Source organism: Lissotriton helveticus, chromosome 6 (genome assembly GCF_964261635.1).
Source record: "Lissotriton helveticus chromosome 6, aLisHel1.1, whole genome shotgun sequence".
Classification (NCBI taxonomy): Eukaryota; Metazoa; Chordata; class Amphibia; order Caudata; family Salamandridae; genus Lissotriton; species Lissotriton helveticus.
The window spans coordinates 880,772,233-880,795,895 of NC_136067.1; the positions used below are offsets into that span (position 1 = coordinate 880,772,233).

Below are 23,663 nucleotides of genomic sequence, written 5' to 3' on the forward strand. Positions count from 1 at the left end.
CACCCCACGTTACCTGCCCTAGCTAGCCCTATGGGCAGGGTATGGTGTAGGTAAAAGGTAGGACATGTGCCTCAACTGTGTGGCATGTCCTGGTAGTGACAAAAAGCCTATTTGGTTTCTCACTGCTGTGAGACTACCCTTTCATAGGAATGCATTGGGGATTTCCTGATAAGCACTTCAGTGGTAATTTCCGACATGAGAGGGGTAGAGTGATCAAGTTTGGTATGTTTGGAATAGTAGTGATAAATCCTGCTTATTGGTGAAAGTAGATTTATTACTACTATTTTAGAAATGCCCCTTTTAGAAGTGGGTATTTCTGTGTGCTATGTGTCTTTGTGCCTGCCTGTTGTGTATTGACCATCTGGTGCTGACTGACGGGGGCGGGGGGGGCAGGGGATGTGCATTTACTCCAGCCAGTCCCTGGGGGGGTTGAGGTGTGTCCTGCCCTGCATGGGTGACTCAGCGCTAGGCTGAGTAGGCCTGGTATCCATTCGGAGTGGGGAGAGGAGTAACACCTACACCTGAATAGGGCTGTGTCTGCCTTCCACAATGATGGCTACACCTCCCTGTGGTGTGTCTGGAGCCAAGGCTTACACTAACAATGAAGGTGATTCTGCACTTGCCAAGATATGCTAAAGAGACCCCAGATCTGGTTTGGACTGGTTTCAGAGCCCTGTGCCAGGGGGAAGAACAAAGACATCAGAACTAGAAGTACTGGGGCTCTGACTCCATATCTGCTCAACTACTTGAACAGGAACTGAAGAAGACACTGCGGTGGACTTGTGGCCGGCGGGCTGCAGGACTGCCAGGAGGAACCACCTAGGGACTGGACTATTCGGGGGGAAGGAGGGGGGAGCTGGGAGGACTGCCCCACTGTTCTAAGGCTCCTTGTGCTGGCCTGCTTGGCTGCACACTGCTGGCGTGTCCCCCAGCACTCTGGTGTACAGGGAGACAGGGCAAGGTTGGCCCCGTTGGCCTGAAGTTGTGGCCGGGCCCATCCCCCTTGGTATTGGAAGCTGTGCCTTTCTGCTCGGCAGCGTGATTTAGGAACCCCGTTGTGTGCTGTGAAGGCACAGTGAGGTGATGGTAATTCTTAGGCGATATGTCTCACGCTAATGGCCTCCCAATCGTGCCCTAATGTTCTTATGTGTACAGTGATAGATTGCCAGGGTTCTTGCACCACATGTACAGTGTCATGATTGTGTTGCCCTGATGTAAATGTATATGGGGTGTTCTTTTTCAAGTGGTGGCTATACCTAAGATGCGCACACATTAAGTGTTTCCTATGGTGCACTGCTAATTATGTTTGCATAACGTGTTGTGCTAAGTGGAATATTACTAGTAGTTACTGGTTGCCCTTACTGTAACGGGTCCATGACAAAGTAATTTATGGGCTATGTAATGTCGTTACCAGTGCCTAATGGCACAGTAATATGTATTTGTGTTCTAATGTGTTTTTATGCATAATACAAAGGCTATTTTATTATAACCTTGTGTGGAGTTTCTTTTGTGGTGTGCCTCGTGTGTCGCTGCTGTGTGAGTGTTGTGCGCAAACGCTTTACACATTGCCTCTGGGATAAGCCTGACCGCTCTGCCAAGCTACAAAGGGGGTGAGCAGGGGTTATCTTCAGCGTGTCACCCCCTTGCCCTGACTAGAGTGGTGGGCTCTCCCTGGCTTAGGTGCATACCCTAGCCAACCAGAAACCCCATTTCTAAAAGTGATATGATTTTGGAGCGCATTCCTGAATGGGCTCACCTTGTCAATGCCCTAAACGCGAAATTAATACATTATTGGCATCAGTTAGTGAGCTCTACAATGGGTTTTACCACAAGATATAATCTGAAAAGGTGGGAGAGGGTTATTCTGACCAAGTCGTGTTAGTGACATTATACATTTTTGCTCCTCAATCCCTGGGATAGAGACGGTGCAATGGTCCCAAATTTCTGCTCCATAAAGGGCATCGTTTATTGCTTGGCCTTGGAAACTTCTACTGCAGGAGAGATTGGAGAAGAAGGGAGCTTTTGATAATTTGTGACCTCGATGAGTTAGCGGGCGTCAACCCGATCAAATTCATTGACTCTCTCAAGGTAGCTCTCCCCAAAACACGTAACACCCTGAAATTATTCTTGTGAGGGAAGTACATAAACTTAGTCTCTAGGCGTTTACTTCCAGGCTGTGTATGATGCAAAAAGTGTTAACCCTAACTAGCAGGGTTTAGGGTCACCTAGAGGATTTGGAGATAAGCAGAGTATCATTGACAAAGATCAAAGCTGGAAACCTCTCTCCAGCAAGTGTTGGGGCATCATGTTTGTAAACAGAGATAAATGTATGCAATCACTGATAAGAAAAAAAGCAGGGGGGTAGCACACGTCCCTCCCACCCCCCATTTTTACCGGAAGACAAGTGAGAGCACAGAATACTAGAACATTTGCAAGCCAGTGTATAAGAAAAAGAAATGTGTTAAAATACGCTCTAAATCCTTTGCTAAGTGCATGTACCCACAAATTCAGAGATGTATAAAGAACTACTGCTGCTGAATTTCATATCTTGTGTCCATTTCAGAAATATATAGGTTTCCTTAACACCTGTTTTCACCATATGAATTGGTCTATACTCCATAAACAATGGAAACCATTGTATGGTGCAGCACAGTTGTTGGCTCTGGGTACCTTAGGTTCTTGGAGAACATGCAAATTCTATACATCCCCACAACTAGAAGGGTCTGATATATTGCTTTTGTAAATCAACCATTATGATAAAATGTTACAGATGAAAACCTTGCCACAAATACCCGTTTTTTCCTATTCTTTCTCAATATTTATTTCAACAGTTAGTTCATTTGGGAAAACCCTGAGGGAACTACACACGAGGCTTGCTGAAGTCCAAATTTTGCCTACTTTTCAGAAACCTATAGATTTCCTGGATCACACATAGATTTCACACTAGTTTCCCCTGCAAACTGGAAGTAGATTGAGAGGACAAAAAAAAATAGGAAAATAGGCTTTCTCTTTGAAAAATGCCAAAACTGTGGTTAAAAAAAAATAACGTTTTTGTTCATGTTCCCGAATGCTGGAATGATACTGACTTTAGCACAGCAAATCCTTTGATGATGCCATTTTCAGAGGAAAAAACATACACTTTTATCCAGAGCACTTTTTTCCTATTTTTCCCCAAAACCTCAAAATCTTGCTATATTTTGTTTTCTGTGTCCCCCTCCAGAGGAATCCAAACCCTGGGTAGCTTTAGAATCTCCACGATGATGGACAAAAACATTTTTTTTTAAAAACAAACAGTTATGGAGCGCTAAGCACAACTACCACCAAATAGCCAAAACAGGACTCAGCACACGGGGGGGCAGTTAAGGGGGTACGCCTGACTGCTCAACCAGAATCTACTTGGTGCCATTCCTCCCTTGTAGATAACTGTACCTCACAGATCAGCTGAAAAAAGTGTCCACTTAATATTTGGAGAGCACCTACGAGTAGACAATGATTTTCAACTGAAGTGTCAGCTACCGATAATCATCTTTCTTTTAGTAGGATTCAACATCTGTAACTGACATTGAGGGAAGCAACCCGGCAGTTCCCGAACAATCTACTATCTATAGCAACCGAGATCATAGTCACAACACTGACAACAGCAACGATGATAGTGTGATCAACGAAACAAAAAAATAAAAACTGTAACATACCATAAACAGCTACGTCTTCAGTTCCAAACAAAAAGGTCCAAAGAGCAGTATATTAATTTCAAGAGGTATTGTGTAATGTCGCCCGTTATGATATAAAACTATCGATTCTCCTTTCCCAATACTGCTACATTAATGATTGATAAAATGGCTGGGTGTGTTAAATTTAAGTGTATCATGTGACAGCTTTGACTACAACAGTGCAAATGATTTTGACACGACCCAAAACACTCATACATACTACACACACTATGCCTACAATTGTTGATTAAAATGCAACTCCAATACTAGAACTCCTTCAAAGTAAATTAGCCACGTTAAAAAAAAAAAAATCTTTTAATAAGCAGATTTGATACCACGCGAGTCAACTCGTACTGTCAGAAGAAACAGTCTGCCAGTCCAGAGAAAGCCCAATTTAAAGCTGCAACACAGGTTTGTGGCGTCGATACAAGTTACATTTGAAATTGTGTGACATTGAGATGGGCACTTTATACAGAAAAAAAAGTCATACATTGTTAACAAATTGAGCATTTTAGGGAGGTTGTTAGCACAGGTTAAGGACAAACAACCACTAGAGCAGATGAGGATTACTTCATTTTATTCCAGGTTTGTTCAAATTTATGTACAAAAACATGTAATCTGGATTGATTTAATAAAATATGTTCCTTTAAAATATCTCAAACAGTTCAATATTAGTCTGGAGTTGTAAACCTAAAGTGTAGGCGACATCCTGCTGCGTTCATTGCTTATTTAGGCTACTTTTCAACATGTAATCACCAGCCATCAACACTACCTCATGTTAACACCACTGTTCAATACTTTGCACCCATCAATGAACAGATGGATCCCTACACGCTCAAACCCCTCATATTCAGTAAATCACCGAGGAAAAATGAGGCATTTGGAGCAGAGCATTTTCACCCTCCCCTTCCCCCCCAAAAAAAACAATACATTAAAAAGAAAAAGGAGCACATATACTGGACTCCTTAATTCACATTACAAGCCTTCAAGAACCAACCCACGCCTTACGTTGTAACGAAAGGCCTAAATTAACGGCAAAGTGTGGACCTGTGAACAATTAAGCTAAATTTAGGAGGAGGGAAACCATTTCCAATTATTTTCTGTAGAAATATAAAGGCCCTATTTTAGCCAGTACAGAAAACAGATTTGCTTTGTATTATTAGCTCCAGAAAGGTTTAAATTGTTTTGTAAAAGTTAGAGATCATTATTTGGAACAGTGCCATCTTTGCCACATGGGTGATGCGTAACAGTTTTCTTCCTCTGCGTTCCAATCAATTGAAGAGGGAGGGCGTGAACAGAAAGGCCTCGTAAAGTCATTAATAGAAGTCTGCTCAAAGCAAGTACCAGGCAGCCCAGAAAGCAATGCAACAGTACTCACTGGATTTTCAAACACTACTCCAATGCTATTAGATGTCATTCAAACTCACAAGAGGCTGGTCATGTATTTGAGCTATTAAATAACAGATAAACAAAAAATCGTGCTAAAGGGTCCTTTTATATGAAGTTCTTGGCAGAAAATCTGCATATAAAATCACAACCACCTCAATCACCCATTTTAACAGAAAGCAATCCAAGCACTTGGGGGCTTATTTACAAGCCCCTTGCGCCACCCGTACTTCACTTTCCCCATGTTCAAAATGAGGCAAAAGTGCTGCAAGAGGCTTGTAAATTAGCCCCTTAATTTCCACAAACGGATCCTTCCCTATAACAAAGTTTGACAGCCATAAATAAAATAGAGCACGTCTTAGTACATGAGCGACAGAAAACAAGGAAACCAATACCCGCATTTCTTAAATACAGTCTTTGAGCAGAAGGGTAAATATATATATATATATATATATATATTTTTTTTTTTTCTCCCGCTCCAAGTGTACCAAAGGGTCTCGGGTCACTCACAGGCGGGTGTGCTTCTACGCGCTGGTACTTGCGTTCAAATCAAGGCTCAAACTCCGCCCCCAATCGTAGAACAAAGTACAGCACTCCGTGGGTGAAAGGCAAGGTTTCTTTATTTCTGCCTTTAGCAGTGGGAAACAGACGCGTACACTGACGAAGGACTTGCGTCCGAAACGCGTCTGTTTCACACTGCTAACGGCGAAATAAAGAAACCTTGCCTTTCACCCACGGAGTGCTGTACTTTGTTCTACGATTGGGGACGGAGTTTGAGCCTTGATATATATCAAAAAGGCAAAAGCTCCCCCTGGAACCCTGGCGTACACCCAGGTGGAGCGTGCCGGTAATCCTTCCCGAGAGCGTACGTGAGTTGCTTGATATAGATATATATATATATATATATATATATATCCTTGTAGATTCTGCATATGGCGTGCTTACACCACAGAAAAACGGACCACCACGCAGCAAGTAAATATTTCAGGAAGTTTTATTTTCTCTTCTCACGATCCTTCTCTGGCATGACGCGTTTCGGTTACCAAGTAACCTTGATCACATGATATATATATTTATATATTTATATATTTATATATATATATATATATATATATATATATATATATATAAATCTAAAGTTGCCCTGCAGCAAGGACGCCCTTCACAGTTGAGTGCTTTTACAAGCCTTTATTTGCAGAATCTGTGTTTTCCGACCCAAAACAAAGTCCTTACGCGTTTCAGAGCCAGGAGGCTCCTTCATCAGAGGAATGACGCTGTTCAAACCGGCAAACTCCCTGAAGTGCCCTTCACTGCCTGCTAATGTATTACCCACGTGGGGCAGGTGGAGAGAGTTATTAATGATGCCGTTTGCAACATGCTTTGTTGGACTAAGCCTCTGAAGAAATGCCATGGGAGCATGAAACGCGTCAGGCTGTTTTGAACATTTGGGCTGTTTTCCCTCCATTGCGCTGTTAACTTGCACAATTAAACGAAGTAAACCTTTCTGCGTGTGGCTCTTCGAAAGGGGAGAAAGTGTGTTGGTGAATGAATATGAATATATATATATATATATATATATATATATATATATATATATATATATATATGGTCCTGTGAGTGGGATCTGTATTGAAAATAAGTGGTAAAATAAGTTTAAATGTTCTTTAAAAGTAGGAGATGAATCATTTTTGAAGGAACAACTGGATGAGAGCAATATACAACCTGCAAAAAACACGAACCACTAGTTTGATGATAAACTTGGAATTATTGATCAGTTTTTCACATTACTGGAGATTATGGAATGGTGCTTTCCTATTTACCTGGTGCTCTCATTGAGAGCACCCAACAAGTTCGTGAATAGACTAACCAACACTGCCAGATGATAAACAGAAGTGCTCAACTGAGTTCGTAAAAACAGTAGTAATAAAACTACGAACAAGCTTGGTGTATGCAGTAATGGCGGCCATTTTCCCAAACCGTATCTATTGCACAGCAGATAAAATGTAAATTAAATCTTATAAAGAAATCAAGAGCTTGGACAATTAGCATAGCCACAACATGTGAGATTTGTATAAAAACGTAAGAAAAAAAATTCGTACCTAAAAAGACATGTAAAAAAAAAAATGCCAGCCAGTGCAAAATACATAAAAATGTTTTTTTTTTTTTAAATGTTGCACTGATCCTCATCAGAATGAGAACGGAGGGTGCAGCTTCCAAGCTGATAAATCTCCATATTCAGAATTATCAATCATTAAAACATGAAATTAGTTTGTCCCTCTCCCACCTCCTGAATCCTTTCTCCCCTAACAGGACACGTCACAAACCTGCAAAAGTCTAGGGCGTGTAGCTGGTTCTGCTGATTTTGACCACTCACGATAGCATTAGGTATCAACACCCACGCGTCCCCTGCACCAACACAACCTCCTCAGTAGCCACGCTGAATACCTTGGTGCATTTTAGTTGGTAAATTGAACAGGCGCTCGCAATGCATATCCCAATTCACAATGAACTTACTCCCCAAAAAATGATTAGAAAATGATAAACTCAATAGAACACAATTTTACATTTTATGCACAGACCTGCAAACGGATGTGATGTTTAAGTGGACGGGTTGTAGTTGGCAAGCTACTTTCCATATGAAAATACATTACAAATGTCAAAAATAAAGAAAGAAAACTATGTTCCACAGTCATAATCTCCTCGCAAAAATCAAGGACGTTTTCCATTACATAATTATTCAGATGTCTTAACATTTTGGTCATTAACAATGTGTCTGGTTGTGTGTGTATACAGTTGGTAAACCTGTAAACAAGGATTGACTCTTCATGGCCACAGGAAGACCTGTTTAACCGTTGCAGCCCATCCTTTACAAATGGGCACTTGTGCGCACACAAACGCCGTTCTTCGATTGGAAGGAAGGTAAGACACTTTATTTAGTTTTTTAATAAATTATAATGGCCATAGCATCGGGCTCGCATGGAACACATGTGTAAACATCAGAAACATAGTGTCCTGTCCATGGCAGCCAGGGTTAGAGTCTCTCTGATGGCGGTTACTTCCCCAAACGCTGTTCGCAGCCGGCATAGCGACGCAGGGCAGAGTTGAAGTCATCATAGCTGATGCTTAGATGCGAAGGCAAAGAACTGCAAGATAAAAATCACAATGATTAAATCAAAACTGACATCCTGCTACCCATCGCTGAAAAAAGAATTTTCCTCCTCTCCCCATTACCATAATGTGGTTTGCTCTTAAGCAGCAGATGATAGCGTTCATTCCGAAAGGTGCACATGCTGATTACACAGAGTTTGTCAGTTCCAACCATATCACAGCAGGACTTTTTTAGATTGAGCCTGGACAGCACATGCGCTGCTCTGCAAGGCATGTTGTACTCTGGTATGGACTTGAAGCTACTCCCACTCTCCGACAATCTTTTCAATTGGCTTATAGTGCTGTCCTTTCTAAATATTTGCTTCAGATTCGTTAATAGGTTTGTTAGTCCCTCCTTAGTAACGCCTTGTCTGCATCATCCCGTGAGACTGGACTTTTTACTTGTGAGGTTACGCTGTATGTTTAGTCTGTGAGCACCATGTTCTTTAATTATTTTGTCCTACTGCAGACACAACATGCTTTCCTGCAATGGCTTGTCAGCAATGTTCCCTCTAATTTTTTTCCTCTGTGTGCGGCAGTGGAGGGTCTCTGTGCGCTGCAACCATGGCTATGTGCGCCAGGAACCGAACCTCGCGTGTCTCCGGCGCCAAATGCCACTCGTTTTTGGTGCCCTCCTGCCCTGTGCCCCACTCGCTTTTGGTGCCCTCCGGCCCTCTGTCCCACTCGTTTTTGGTGCCCTCTGTCCCTCTCGCTTTTGGTGCCCTTCTGCCCTCTGCCCCACTCGCTTTTGGTGTCCTTCTGCCCTCTGCCCCACTTGTTTTTGGTGCCCTCCTGCCCTCTGTCCCACTCGTTTTTTGTGCCTTTCTGCCCTCTGTCCCATCGCTTTTGGTGCTCTTCTGCCCTCTGTTCCATCGCTTTTGGTGCTCTTCTGGCCTCTGCCCCACTCGTTTTTGGTGCCCTCCGTCCCACTCGCTTTTGGTGCCCTTCTGCCCTCTGCCCCACTCGTTTTTGGTGCCCTTCTGTCCTCTGCCCCACTCGTTTTTGGTGCCCTCCTGCCCACTGCCCCAACCGGTTTTGGTGCCCTCCTGCCCTCTGTCCCACTCGTTTTTGGTGCCCTTCTGCCCTCTGCCCTCTGCCCCACTCGTTTTTGTGCCTTTAGGTCCTGTGTCCCACTCGTTTTTTGTGCCTTCCAGTCTCGTTTTTGTGCCTTTCTGTCCTGTGTCCCACTCGTTTTTGTGCCTTCCTGTCTCGTTTTTGTGCCTTTCTGTCCTGTGTCCCACTCGTTTTTGTGCCTTTGTCTCGTTGTTGTGCCTTTATGCCCTCTTGCCTTCTGTTCCTCTTGTTTCCCCAACAGCTGTGGCCTTTTGTTTAAATATTGCTGACAATCAGAGCCCCTTCACGGGCTCCGATTAACAGCAATACTTAAACAAAATGCCACAGTCTGCCCCGCGCTTTACTAACAAAAGCGTAGACACTTTCTAAACACAGCGTATGCTAAAGTACATGCTGTGTTTGGAAAGTGTCTACGCTTTTGTTAGTAAAGCGCAGGGCAGACTGTGGCATTTTGTTTAAGTATTGCTGTTAATCGGAGCCCGTGAAGGGGCTCTGATTGTCAGCAATATTTAAACAAAAGGCCACAGTCTGCCACGCGCCCACGCATAATCCCCACAATCCCCAACAGCCCCCCCTGCCTCCTTACCTGCACACCGCATTCCTCACGCCCGCCGCCACCACTGCAAAAGTGCCTCATGTTCGCGCCGCTCGCTTTTTAAAAGAGGCGGGCGGCGCGACTCTCTAGCGACGTCCTGTGTGCACGCTCCACGCTAGGTGGTGCGCGCTGACATCAGGGAAGGTGCGCGGGGCCTACAGGGAACAGTGCTTGTCAGACGTTTTTATTTAACCAGCCTGGCACATACCAGGTGGCACAAAATGCTTTTCTCCTGCCTCCTGTTGCAAATATCTGCTGTTGCAGGCAGGAAACGGTTTTCAAAAATATGTTAAACCAGCACGGTACATATCACAGGGCTTGCCTCATTTGGATGAAAGGCGGCCGCACGTATTCTTTTGTTCCCTGCGATCCACAAACACAGAGGCATGCGATTTTTGTTGTTGTGGTTTAATTTAAATTTATGGAGCGGGGCAGGAGATAGAGTAGTTAGTCATTATGGAGTTTTTTTTCTTAAATTAAAAAGCACTTCACATTAAGTTAATTTAAAACACGCCTCTCTGTGACTCTCACAATCCACTTCACCTCTCTCAACACTCGTGCCCAGCCCCTCCCTCATCCCAAGTGAACGCGTCCAGCTGCATGCATTGTGGGGACATCTTGTTTTTCAGATTCCCTGGAGTCAATGGTTCGAGCGGATCAAACTGTGCTTGACGCGGCACAAAATGCTTTTCTCCTCCCTGGCTCTCGTGCAACGCTTTTTAAAAAAAAAAAAGTTGAAACAGCCCTGCACATCCCACCTCAGCTGGATTAAAGGTTGCTTAATAGGTCTTGCATTTGCCACACTTTATTGGCATTGTAAATAACAATGCCTTTCCTTTATCTGTTTTAAAAACCAACACAAATAAAAGGCATGGTCATTTACAATGCCAATAGCGGAACCCCTCACAAACGTGAGACATATTGCATTGCAAATGCTTGTTTTAGCAGAGGTGTGGGAGAATGGAACAATGTCCATTCCAACCTGCATGACAGACTGGGGCAAGTAGGCTTGGTTGATTGTTAGGCAGACTGGGGTAATGAAACCTAAATCAGCCCAGCCTTCTACAGTAGGCATGATATTCAGCGGAGCACTAGGGGGTCGCTGTAACAGAAATTATTGTGTGTGTGTGTATACATGCACACGCTCTCCTTCCTCCTTAGAGCAATGTATCAAACATCAAATATTGGATTTTTGGTGCCTCTGGCAGGCAAGGCCTCCATGTTGCTCTGATCATAGGAAAAACAGATACAGCAGCTAATGATTAGGACAGTGAATGCTACCGAAAATCAGCGCCTTGACGGAATACTCGTCAAAAGAACCAGCAGGGGGCGTTGCTGAGATGGCGGCGGAGTAGGACGTGTTCCTGTGTCCCTCCGGCGCCACGATAATTGTTGCCTTGTTTAGAATCCTCCCAGGGCTGCCATCCGCCCGTGTTTCCTTACCTGGGGGCCCTCCGCTACCATGCCCGTCAGTTTGGTGCTTCCAGCGGGGCCATCAAGCCGAGATCTCCGGAGCGGCCTGCGGAGCCAGCGGGGGACCAGAGCGGACGCGGCCGCCGTTGCGGGCGCGGCTCGCGCTGAGTGATCCCTGGCCCTGGAGTGGAGTGTCCGCCCGTGGGGACCGGCGGCGACAGAGGTTTGCAACCACGGGGGCGGCGCCTCGGCCTCCTGTTGCTGTGGTGCGCGACTGGCGGGCACGGAGCGCCGGTCCCGGATTAGTGGAACCCAGCAGACGGAGTCGCCAGGAGGGGAGCCTGGAGGGAGGGAGAGGGGGAAACCGAGCTGTTGGACGAGATGCGCTGTCCTAGCTCCTGTTCCATGTGGTGATGCTCTCTGTTGCGCACTATTACAATCCGGGCGGTGGCAGGGTGGGATGGAGGGGGGTGAGCCGATCGATATGTGCCTGCTGGTGGAGAGGGAGGGAGTCACTGATTTGTGATGCCGATCGCCATAGGAACATGGAATGTGAAGGGTCTGAATTCCCCACAGAAACGCCAGAAAGTTTGGAAGTATATAAATGACCATCAGCTGGATGTGGTGGGCCTCCAGGAGACTCACCTGGAGCGAAGGGACGAGACCCGCCTCAAGCATAAGCAGTTTCTCCTTATATATAGGTCGTCCACCCCCACGAAGCATAGGGGAGTGGCCCTTCTCTTCCGCTCTGTCCTCCACTTCCAGCCCTCGGGTGTGCGCAGCGATAGGGAGGGCCGCTGGCTCATGGTTAAAGGCCTGCTTCATGGTAAATTATGCACATTTTTGGTTTTGTATGCTCCAAATACGGGCCAGAATGGCTATATTCAGGACCTATTGCAGAAAGTGGAGGACTTTTTTCGAGGGGGGGTCCTGCTTTTAATGGGGGACTTTAATCTGGTTTGGCATAGAGAGTTGGATAGCTCTCACCGCCAGAGATCCGATGCTGGCCTATTCTCCGCTGAGACGCAGCGGCTGATCGGTGACATGGGGCTAGTGGACGGCAAATCCTGGTGGGCCTTGATGCGGAAAAGGCTTTCGACCGGGTGGACTGGGGCGTCTTGTTCCACACCCTGTCGGCCTTTGGCTTCTCGGCTAAATTCTTATCGTTGGTCAGGGCGAACTACAACAGCCCCCGATCTAGAGTGGCAGTTAATGGCCACCTGTCGGTGTTTTTCCCGCATTCACGAGGCACCAGACAGGGTTGCCCCCTTTCCCCCCTCCATCTTGTACTTGGGGGTCCATTTGACTCCCACGATAGGGAAATTGCACTCTGTGAACTTCCCCCCCACTATTGGCGAAAGCACAGGGCGACCTCGGACGCTGGAAACCGATGTACATATCGTGGCTAGGGAGGATTCACGCGCTCAAGATGACCCTTCTCCCCAGGTTCTTATACCTTTTCCAGGCACTCCCTATCCCACTAGAGACGGACTTCTTCCGACGTCTCAAAACGCAAATGCTTTGTTTCATTTGGCAGGGGGGACGGGCGCGTTTTTCTTTTACCACTCTCCGTCAGCCGCGGAAGAAGGGTGGAGTGGGCCTCCCGACATGCATCAATATTACAAAGCAGCGCAATTACATGTCTTAGTGGAGTGGACCCAACAGACCTCTGAGAAACACTGGCTGCATATGGACAGGAGTGTGGCGGGGAGAGCTATAGGGGACTTGGTGTGGAAACCCAAGGGAGATAGGCCCAAGAACGCATACATCAGTACTCCCACCAGCACTACCTTGAAAGTGTGGGATTCGGTGTCTGGTGATGAACGATGGACGACATTCCCATCTCCTTTTACGCCTATACACTTCAACCCAGTTTTTCCACCAGCTCTGCGGGAGGGCCCCTTTGATGCGTGGAGGGAAGGGGTTTGCCATGCTCTCACGCACTTGTTTCATGGCTGTACCCCACTCACCTTTGCAAACTGCATGCGAGATTAAGGAGTCCCGATATCTGAACGGTTCCACCACGTCCAGATGCTCCATTGGGCTATGTCACCAGCGGTCGGGGATGCGGCTACGTGACCGCTCACCCCATTCGAGGCATTCCTATCCCAGACATCCACCATGAAAGGTGTCATCTCCTTCATTTATAACCTTCTTCTCTCCTCCGCCATATCACCGAGGCCGCGTTATATGGGCCTCTGGGAGGAACTCCTCGGGCGCGCTATCTCGGACGCGGAATGGTCGCACCTATGGCACGACATCGATACACATAATCATTCAGTGGAACTCCGGGAGGCACATCTTAAGACCCTCATGGACTGGTACTTGTACCCAGCCAAGTTGCATCGGATCTTCCCGAACTCCTCAGATAGATGCTGGAGGGGCTGCGGCGTCTTGGGAGACTTCCGCCACATCTGGTGGGACTGCCAGATCATTCGCCCATACTGGGAGGAGATCCTGTCCCATATCAAGGAGCTGCTGGGGTACCCGATTGCGGACTCGATGGCCCATATTCTGCTGGGCCTTCGAGATCCAGATCTCGAACATCAGGGCGGACAAAAAGATACTATGGCTGTGTATTGGAGCTGCCAAGCTCACTCTAGCCGCAGCTTGGAAGAAGTCAGAGGCCCCGGCGATCTCCCCGTGGCATACGAGGTTATGGAAACTGTTGAGCGTGGAACGCATGGCGGATATCTTCTTGGGTAATTTCAAGAACTTCATGTTCCGCTGGGGCCCTCTGGTCCGCTTTCTTTCTAAAGGTCTACCATCTGCAGTTTGCCCATCCACGGTACGGGCTCGCCACCTGTTTCAGATCTAAGTATGATAGCTGTATGACTGAATAAGCGCGGATGTTGCCATCACCACTGGGGGGGGAGGGAATGGGGGGAGTTCCTAGTTCGTGGTTTTGTGACACCCTGCCAATAGCTGAGGCACCAAGAGGCCTAACGCAATATAGAAGGCTTGACTCTTTCATTGTTCTCTGAACTTGCAAGCCACCCACCCCGACTTGGATCTTGACTCTGTGGTGCCTCTATATCTTTGGATTGGGGGTGTCTCAAGTGCCTCCTATGGGCTGGCCCTACGGGCTAATGTCGGGCTTTCATGCTACATGCCTCTTTGTTACTTGCCTCTATGATTGCCCCCTGCTTGGGAAGTTATGCGGGACTGTCGCATGTTTCTTTTCCTGTCTTTTTATATAATCTTAATAAACACACCTTTGACAAAAAAAAGAACCAGCAGAAAGGAAGTCACTTCTTTTTTTTAAAAAAAGACTTCATTGATAGATTGCACACATTCCGCAGAGCTCTGCACACCTGAGATATCTGCAGGACAAATATACCACATCAATTGAGATGCAAGCAACTTTTCTTTTCTTTGATAAACGGACATAAACAAATCAATACTAAGCACCCCCCCGAACTCCCCCCTCCCGGATCCCACCCTCCCAAGACGCACTAGGTCTGTCACGTGTCTCCTACATATTACACATCTAAATGGCTACATGCATGCCCCTCTACCATGTCCCCTTCATGCCACCTCCGGAAGATCTTCCCAGTCCACCAGCGGCTCAAGCCACAGGCCCCTAAAGTCAGCCCAACGTTTCCAGATTCTATAGTGCTTTCGTGGGCATCCTCGGGCTACAAATATCGACTGCTCCATTCTCATACAGAAGTCTAGTCCTCTCTTCCACCCCACCACAGAAGGGGCTCGCGGATCCTTCCACGCTCTAGCCACGTCTCTTTTGGCCAATGTGAGGCCCAGCAGCAGTAAGTGCCTCTTGTAGACATTACCGCCCACCCCCTCCATCACGTGCTCCCACCCCAGAACCTCAGACATGCAATCCAGCACCCCCCTCCAGAACCGATCTAGAGAGCCACAACAACACACTGTGTGTATAAACGTCCCCACTTCATGGCCACATCTGAGACAGTCCGGAGATGCAATTAGCCCCGCCGGCCATAGCCGCTCCCTAGTGAAGTAAACTCTATGTAAATACTTAAATTGGATGAGCCGTAGGCGCATCGCTATGGCAGCACCCCTGGGGGCTGCCAACGCCTCCCTCCAATTCTCCTACGTCCCCTTCCCAAGTCTCCCGGAGTTTCTGCAATGTGGGGGCAGAGTGTGTGACTAGTGACTAGTATATGCGTGATATCTTTTTCGTCTCCAGATCTCCCATAAACACCTTTGCTTCCAGAGGGCTAAACTCGGGGAGGGACTCCAGGCCCTCTAGGCTCGGGCCGAGGGCATGGTGGAACTGAAGATACCTAAAAAATCTGAGAGCGAGGCATACTAAATTCCCTAAACAGATCCGGAAAGGACTTATGCGTCGTACCAGACAGCACATCGCCCAGTGTCGAAATTCCAATGCTGTCCCATCCCCGGAAGCCCTGTAGCGTCGCGAGCCCAGGTAGCCACCCGTTGTGCCACAAGGGGGTTTCACCAGTCAGGGTGTTCCACCACCCCATGCGACGCAGATCCTGTCTCCAAATCTGAAAGACAACCTTCATGGCCGGTGGTAGTGTCTTCCGCAACTGCGCCGTATAGAGAATGGTGTGTAGCGTGTGTGATCCCATAAGACTGCGCTCCAAGGTATATGCCGGGTCTCCCCTGTCGGCATACCACCACTCATTCAAGACTAGGAGATGGGAGGCTTGATAGTAAGAAAGAATATCAGAAGTTGCCAAGCCCCCACAGTAGGTAGATAAGAAACAGGTGCGCAGCGCTACCCGTAAGGAAGTCACTTCTGAGGTAAACAGGAGCTCAACAGTTCTGAATGTGTTGAGGTAGAACAGCCTTCTAATGCTATAAGTCAGCTTGCAGACATAACTCCCACACTGTGCCCACTCCAGTGTACATGCACACTCACATCCTTGTATTCCCTAATAAAACAGCCAACGTGCGTTGTGGCTATAGTGGTCATTAACGGCAGCAGTTTTATTACGAATATATGCAAATATTCTGATCATAAATTGTATGACCCCATGTCATAAATCATCATTTGTGAACTGTCATAGTTTGGGTCATAAATCCTATACTCTGCATGTCATATATATTGTTTGCCGTAAATCGTATGTACATCACAAATTCGTAAATCACACAGAAAGTTCATTGGTTAGTTCTTTTGTAGTCATCACTTTTCTTGTCCCTTGTGGGTCATACAATTGTTCAGTTGGTTTCCACGCTCTTTGCGTGCGGGGGGTAGCTTCTCCCTGGAGTTCGGCCCCAACTCGCTATCTTGTTGGTCTCATTTGTGCTCTGCTGTCCAGCGGGGTCTGGGCCGCAAGGGCGGTCTCCGTTTTCTACCCCCTTTTTGCTAGGTCAACTCATCTTGCCGCAAGGCATCCCAAAGTGAGTGGCCCTACTCCTACACACAGCCCTGTCTGAATCATTTGTTCTCCGCTACTCCGTCAGGGAGGCTAATGTCTTCCTGCGGCTCCGCCTTACAACCTTTTTTTATTTTAACTTGCAACCTGCCAGGGCCATCGTGCCCCACAGGTTGTCCCAGAAAACACGCATCCAGTCTTCAGATAGATGCACCCCATCCATAGAGCTCTGGGCGGCCTGGGTGGAGGAGCCCATGCCTGATGCTTTCCAGGCAGTTGGTTTTGCAGAACTTGTTAACAGCAATGTTCAGTTTTCTCCTTGAGTTTTCAACTGCTTTGTGTGACTGCTCCCCGCCACGCCATTCTGCTGATCACTTCTGACCAAATGATGGCTGTACTCCCAAAGCACCTTGCTGCCTCCGTTAGGTCCATCTGGATGTCTTGGAGGAGTGCCTTCCTCCCTATTTGGGCCAGGTCATTACGCCAGAGATGAATTATCAAGATATCCGGGTGCCACGCTTTGTCTGCCTGCAGGTCCCTAAGGGCCGCTCGCAGCTGATTCAATCTCATCCCTGTTTGGCCCATCCATTGGATGCATGTGTTGACTGGTCTTCTTGTCTGCCTGTGTCCCCCGCTGCCACCAAGCCTGCAACCTGGCTATGAAAGAGTGGCCCACTACCCACACCAGGTGGGGTCACCTTCCTGTTGAAGCAATGGTCACAAATGTCAGATGGCCTCTCGTACTGGAGGCTGCACAACACTCCCCGCCCCCCCTTCCTGTGGCAGCCCCTATGCCTTTGCCGAGGGCTTCTACAGTAGCTGGGGTCTCACGTAGGTCCTGTATGCCCAGGACAGCCATCTGCCTACTGATGGTATCCCTGCCTGGGTCATACTGTGTTGTGCTGCTGTTGCTGTGCCAATCCTAAACGAGTGGGAGCCAAAGGCAGCTGTAGGTAGCCCTGCTTTAGAGAGGGCCTGGTGCATCACTGCTGTGAACTGAAATTTTCTTAGGTGGCTCCCATCTTCATGCTTGAAAAGCGGACCCTCCCTTGCTGATTGTGCCACCATGTACGCAAGTAGGCAGCAGACGGTGCAGTATCTGTGGCCCTTGATGCACTTCAGCTGCACCACCGCTGCCTTGCCGGCCTGATCCATTTTCGACCGCCTCAGTAATAGCTCAACCTCCGCTAATTTGGGTTAGACATTAGCTGCCTGCAAGCACCGCCTCGCTGGCCCATCACTCCTGCGCGCTACCAGCTCACCGAGTCGAAAGGCCCCAAAGAATGCGGTAGAGAAGGCAGTCCTAAAAAGGTGGAGCTTGAAGGTATCTCTCACTATATTCCCTAGTGTGTCCATGAGCTGGCCCAATCTGGTGAGGTCTATGGGTCGCCTGCTGTCTGCCCTTACTCTCTCTGATCGCTTCCACCCTTCTACCGCTGCTTTAATGTAGTGGGAGGCCGTGGGGTCCTGGCCAGCGTAAATCTTTGTGAAGTGGGCAACGGTAGACAAGAGGGCTTTCTAGACTTTTTGATGGTAAATGCCCACTGGATAAACCGCTCCATTTCTTTACCATGTTTTCCAGTGTCTGGATTCCTCCCATTTGCATCACTGTCCCTGCATTTTTTTTGTAGCACCTGGCCGCTTCCGGGGCAAGGGATTGGTTCACTAGCGCTGACAAGTCTGCCCCGCCAGGCCCCACAGCTGTTCTGGAAAGGGGGTCATTACTCGTTCCGCCCCCTGGACCACTTTGCTGAATCTGGTTATCTGTGCTCGTGAAAGGGAGTCCACCTCTGCATTCTCAACCCCTGGTACATAACGGGCCTGCAGGTCTACGTTCCCTCCCAACTGCAATTAAACCAATTGCTGCATTAGTCTCAGCATATCTGGGCACCTGGCTGAGCCTCTATTGTTGTCTGTACGACCCCTTTGTTGTCTGACCAAAGCATCAGCTTCATTTTCCTCAGTTCCCGCTTCCAGACAGCTAGGGCCACTATAATGGCTCAAGAAATGTAATGTCAGTGATGCCTTGTTTGTGCCACCTGCTCGGCCATTGGCCTGCGCACCATCGGTCGCCCAGGATTGCCCCGAAGCCTGTGCTACCTGCTGCGTCTCAGCCAGGCAGATAGCCCTGTTCAGTCACCCAGCCTTCTCTCTTGGTCAGGACACCGTTAAAATCTGCAAGGAAGGTGTCTCACATAAGCAGGTCCTGCTTGACACCTGCCCGAAGTAGTGGTGTTTGTGAGTGAGTCCTGCAGTTAGCTGAGTTAGGGGCTTGGCGAAAACCCTTTCCGCGGGGGATGACCGTGGCAGCCAAACTGAGTTTGCCAATCAACCGTTGGAGGTCGCGGAGCGTTGCCTTGTCGTGGCTAGCTCCCCGGCTAACTCTTGGAATGCACCAAGCGCGTCACTACACTCTGCTGGATTTGTGGGGCCTGTGAATATAAAGTTGACCATGTAGTGGAGTTTATCCTGCAGGGCCCATTCCAGAAAGGTGCTAAATTGTTCGAATGGGCATTGCTTTATCAATGTGCAGGGGCCCTTCCCACTGAAAACTCAAGAGGTGGAAGCTTGAAGGATGCACTAGTAGGAGGCGGAAGGCTGACTATGTCTGTTTTCGCCATGAGGGCCCATTTGCCTGAGGACCTTACCAAGTCGATGGAGTCGTTGACTGTAACGTAACCCACGGAGCAAATCTTCGTCACCGATCTCGTCATTTACTGACGTCCCCTCAGGAAATGAGAGGTGGTGAATTAGTCTGAACTGACCTGGTTCTTTATTGGAACTACCCCCCGGGGTGAGATTACTAACCTCTTATGCATGTGAGGCGGAAGTGGGCCCTCTATCCTACCCAAGGATTTCTCTTTTTCCAGCTTTTTGCGAACCACCTCAGGGTGGTGTAGTGCCGATGTTTGGTTGTTTGCTCGACCCAGTGGGAGTGGGCCCTCAAATAGTATGATAAACCCTTCCTCAAAACCTTGCACGAGGACTGCGGCGTCTGCCCTGTTATGGTATTTATTGGCTAGCCTGGGGATTTGCTGTGTATTGATGGGGAACCTGGCTAACTGTTAGTTGTGTAATCCCTTTGTCCCCCATCCTTCCTTGACCAAATCACCTATCTCTTTTCTTTCTTGTCCCCTCTATGCTCTTTCTTGCATCTGCACCCTTCTGCTGGGTGCCCTGCGCCACACGCAGAGCATATGAAGTGCATTCATTGGAGTCGTATTTCCAGCAGATTGCCGCCGGCCCATTGGGGGTGGGCGTTCCCATGCATTGAACGTTTTAGGCCTACAAAAGGACTTGCCCCTCCCTTTATAAAAGGAACTCGGAAGGGCTGCCCACTCTTTCCTGCCCATGTTGTTACTTCCTTGGCCACCATCATTTTATGTATAAAACCAGACACATCTTCCTAATTCCATTTCTGGGTGTCTGCATCTTTAATCTGAAACCTTTGTCATATTCTTACCATGCATCCCCAGGGAATTGCCTCTGTGCCCCGTGGATGATGGCCTCATATAACCATAGATCTGCCGCGCAACAATTATGCATGCCATTATTCTAAATGAGTCTAGCCAATTATCAAAATTCATTTCTTTCCGTTCCCTTCTCCTTTCCCTTCCATCGTCATCTTTTTGGTTACACACTGTCAGGTCCAAACAATTTAATTGTATCTCCAATAGTGAGAAAATTTAAATAAATTCCTTCCGCTATAGCCTCTCATTCACTGCCAAGGGGATAAGGCTCGCTAGCCCTGTGGCCCTGGATGGTGGGACTGGCGAGGGTCTAGTGTACGCTTCTGGGGCTAAGTCTATTCTAGCTTGGTCGCTTGCCGTGCTTGCGCTGCCCCATGCTTCTAAGGGGGACTCTAGTTCCCCACGTGCCTCTGTGGGACCTGCCCTTGCAAGCGTTACGGTTGCATGCTGCCCAGGTCTTTCAAATGCCAGGGTAGCCAGATACTCCCCCTTTAGATTGTGATCCTGTTGTCCCTAACCCCTGGGAGACGCTTAAGCAACAGAGTTGCCATTGATTTTATGTAATCTCTTACTAACGCAACAATATGCTCACCCCATGTTGCTGCGTCGCTGCCGTCACTGTTGAATCCTGCGCCGCCGGGATGGCTACAGGCGCAAGGTCATTCCTCTGGCATCCTTTTTTGGGTGCCACTGTCTGCAGTAATTTGGGTGCCGTCCTCTGTCTCTTCCTGGGTGTTGATCGTGTATGAAAAGAACGTTCGCACTCCTAGTTATATGTATAAGGTGAATAGTTTGTTGGCTTGTAAGTAGGTGCTATTTGGTACTTCCTTCTGAGTCAAAGGAACTTGAAATGAACTGTGTAGCGTTATTCCACTCGTGGGTAACGTCCCCAAATGCACACAAAAGAAAAAAGTTCCAGAAAGTTGTTGCTTGTTTGTTCAATAAAGTTTTATTTGAACGTTCCTTGAATTTATTCAGTGTGACTCGACGTTATTTTCACATCAATGATTCATTTTAAACATCAATTTTCTTGGCCCAATGCATTTCGGGCACTTGGCCCTTCATCAGGGGCTTTAAGTACTGTCAGAAAGGAATATGCACAACTATTAATCCATATGTACATAAACAAAACAAAATTCATGATTCAAAAATGCGTAACCATAGTGTAAAATACCCATCATTCAAGTGGTTAAACCTTATATCACTCACTGTTTGTACCAAAAGCGTAAAGCAAACCATTCTGTATGCAGAGGTGGGAGAAGGGTAAAAAACCAGGTCGTGACTTGTGATGCAAGCTTTAACCACGTGTTGAATTGTTTATAGTTATTCTGGTTAGTGCGTGTTCGTAAAACCCTGTCTCATGCGAGTAGAAACTTATTTCACAATCGATCTTTAAAGAGTAGGTGTAATGGAAAGTGGTACTTTCAAGGAACATTCAAATAAAACTTTATTGAACAAACAAGCAACACATTTCTGGAACTGTTTTCTTTTGTGTGCATTTGGGGACGTTACCCACGAGTGGAATAACGCTACACAGTTCTTCCTGGGTGTTGGCATGGTGGTGTTCTCAGGAGGCTGGTTGCTTGCCCCTTCTCGGACCAAGTTTGACTGCAGCCAGCTGGTCCCGTGGACCGTTGATGCAGCCAGAATTTTTCGAAGCAACTCACACATGTCTTCTGGCTGCCCATTTCTGCCTTGGCCCTGCATCGGGTGTGCCTCCAAGCGGGGTACTGCTGCCCTACTTATGCACCAAGCCTACTAAACTTCTGGGTGTTGCTGTGTATCGTTCCCAGCCCTTTCACTACTTGGAGGGGTGCTGCCGCTGTTCCTTATGCACCAACAGAAAGATTAACAGCCTAGACATGGCCACTGGAATAAGAACCTTGATCTTCACAGCAGCGTGTGTCTCCGTCGAGCTCTCTCTGCATATTTCTGGCCTCTGCGAAATTGACTTTGCTTGTGATTATTTGTTACTGCCTCGCTGTGGAAGGAAGCAAAAAGCAGCTGATAATTGTGAGCCCGGCAATGCTCACACCATTCTCCAGTACCTTCTGGGAAAAATTGATAGCGGGTCTCTACGTAGAGGATGTGGTTTCCTCTCACACGTAGCACGAGTAGAGTGCAGCTACCCACTGCGCAACGTCCTTTGTGCAACAGCTGCTCCAGTGCTCCCGGCCGCAACCAGAAACCAGAGCTCACCCCACAGCTGCCGCTTGATCAAATTCACCTGCCCCAAAACAGCAGGCGCCACCTCCTCCCCAACTGGGAATGGCTTGCCGCTCGAAGCGGGGCACGCACCGCTGACTTCCCCGGGAGGAGCAACCAGGAGCTTTCCGCGACCTGAGCAGCCCCCACGCCGTGCAGAGCAAAGCCCTGCTCTGCGGTAAAGAGGCCACGCCTCAGAAGAGCTGGGGGCGGCGGGAGGTAGGGGGACGACCAGCGTTCTGGGGGGCAACTCTTGTGCTCGTGGTTCGCCTTCCCGTACTTTCCACTCGGTGCAGTGCTGATGGGCGAGGTGAGCCGGAGTCCTGGAGAAGGAGTGGGGCGCACAAAGAACACCACCAAGCTCGGCGCCAGCCACTCCTGGGGCATCCTACGCTGTAGCAACTCGATGGACGAACAGACGCTCATGTTCCTTCCTACGAGCCAGTCTGTATCTTCCTGCACGGCCCCTCGTCACAAAGTCACTGTCCTTCCGCAGCGCAATCACGACACTGCTTCACAGTCATGCAAGGCCAACACCTCCCTGCAAGGTCTCTTGATCCTAGACGGTACTTCCTGCAGTCCTGTCCTGCGCCGTCCCCACTGCAGAGCTTCGCCACGCCAGGAATCTCCAGGTACAAAAAACATTGTGGCGCCGCTCCCCTGCTCCACGATGATAAGAGCTGCATGGGGTGAGCGGTGACTTATCCCCCTCCCCACTTTTCCGCCTCTACTGGCAGTGTCCCCCATTGGCCGGGGGGCCTGGTGCCTCTCTAGTGCCTGTGGGGGGTCTTGGGCCACAACAATACTGCTTTTGGGCGCTTTAGGGGCAGCTTTTGCAAAATTAATCTTCTGCACTGAATGAATGCCCTTCAGACACAGTGCACGTTTTCGACTGGTGGTGAAATGAATTTCTGTGGACCGGTTAAGACAGATATGTTTAATAATTAACTTTTATTAGACATCGTTTGCTGCTGCAGTCCTGGGGTAAATTGTGTTGTGATAAGGCAGTGGTTCCCAAACTGTGCGCCGCTGCACGCCGGTGCGCCGCCATGAGAAGCCAGGGGCGCCGCGGACACGATGTGGGAAACTGAAGCTCATTGCAGCCACATACTACAACAGTTCAGCTGTGTTTGTCCTCAGTCTTTCGCTGGTTAACTTTGGCCCAGCTGAAATGCAATGAGGACAAATCCGAGGTGCTTTTCTTTGGTTCTTTCCCCCCCAATTTCAGGAATTAGTTGTGGCCCCCGAACATTCCCAGCCCCAAGGTGATGGGTGGCCCGCGAAAAATCTTGCCATCTGGTTCGGAGAGGACCTACGATTTGAGGACCACATAAAGAAG

At 48.1% G+C, this 23,663-nt stretch overlaps 1 protein-coding gene across 1 annotated transcript in view; it reads right to left on the reverse strand.

The window, feature by feature from the left end:
• Positions 1–7,649: 7,649 nt before the first annotated feature.
• NUS1 (NUS1 dehydrodolichyl diphosphate synthase subunit) overlaps positions 7,650–23,663 on the reverse strand; it is a 75,055-nt gene continuing 59,041 nt past the window's right edge. The window contains exon 5 of the mRNA XM_078648483.1: positions 7,650–8,239. Coding sequence (XP_078504609.1) covers positions 8,149–8,239 — 91 coding nt within the window. The 3' untranslated portion in view covers positions 7,650–8,148. The remainder of the gene's footprint in view (positions 8,240–23,663) is intronic.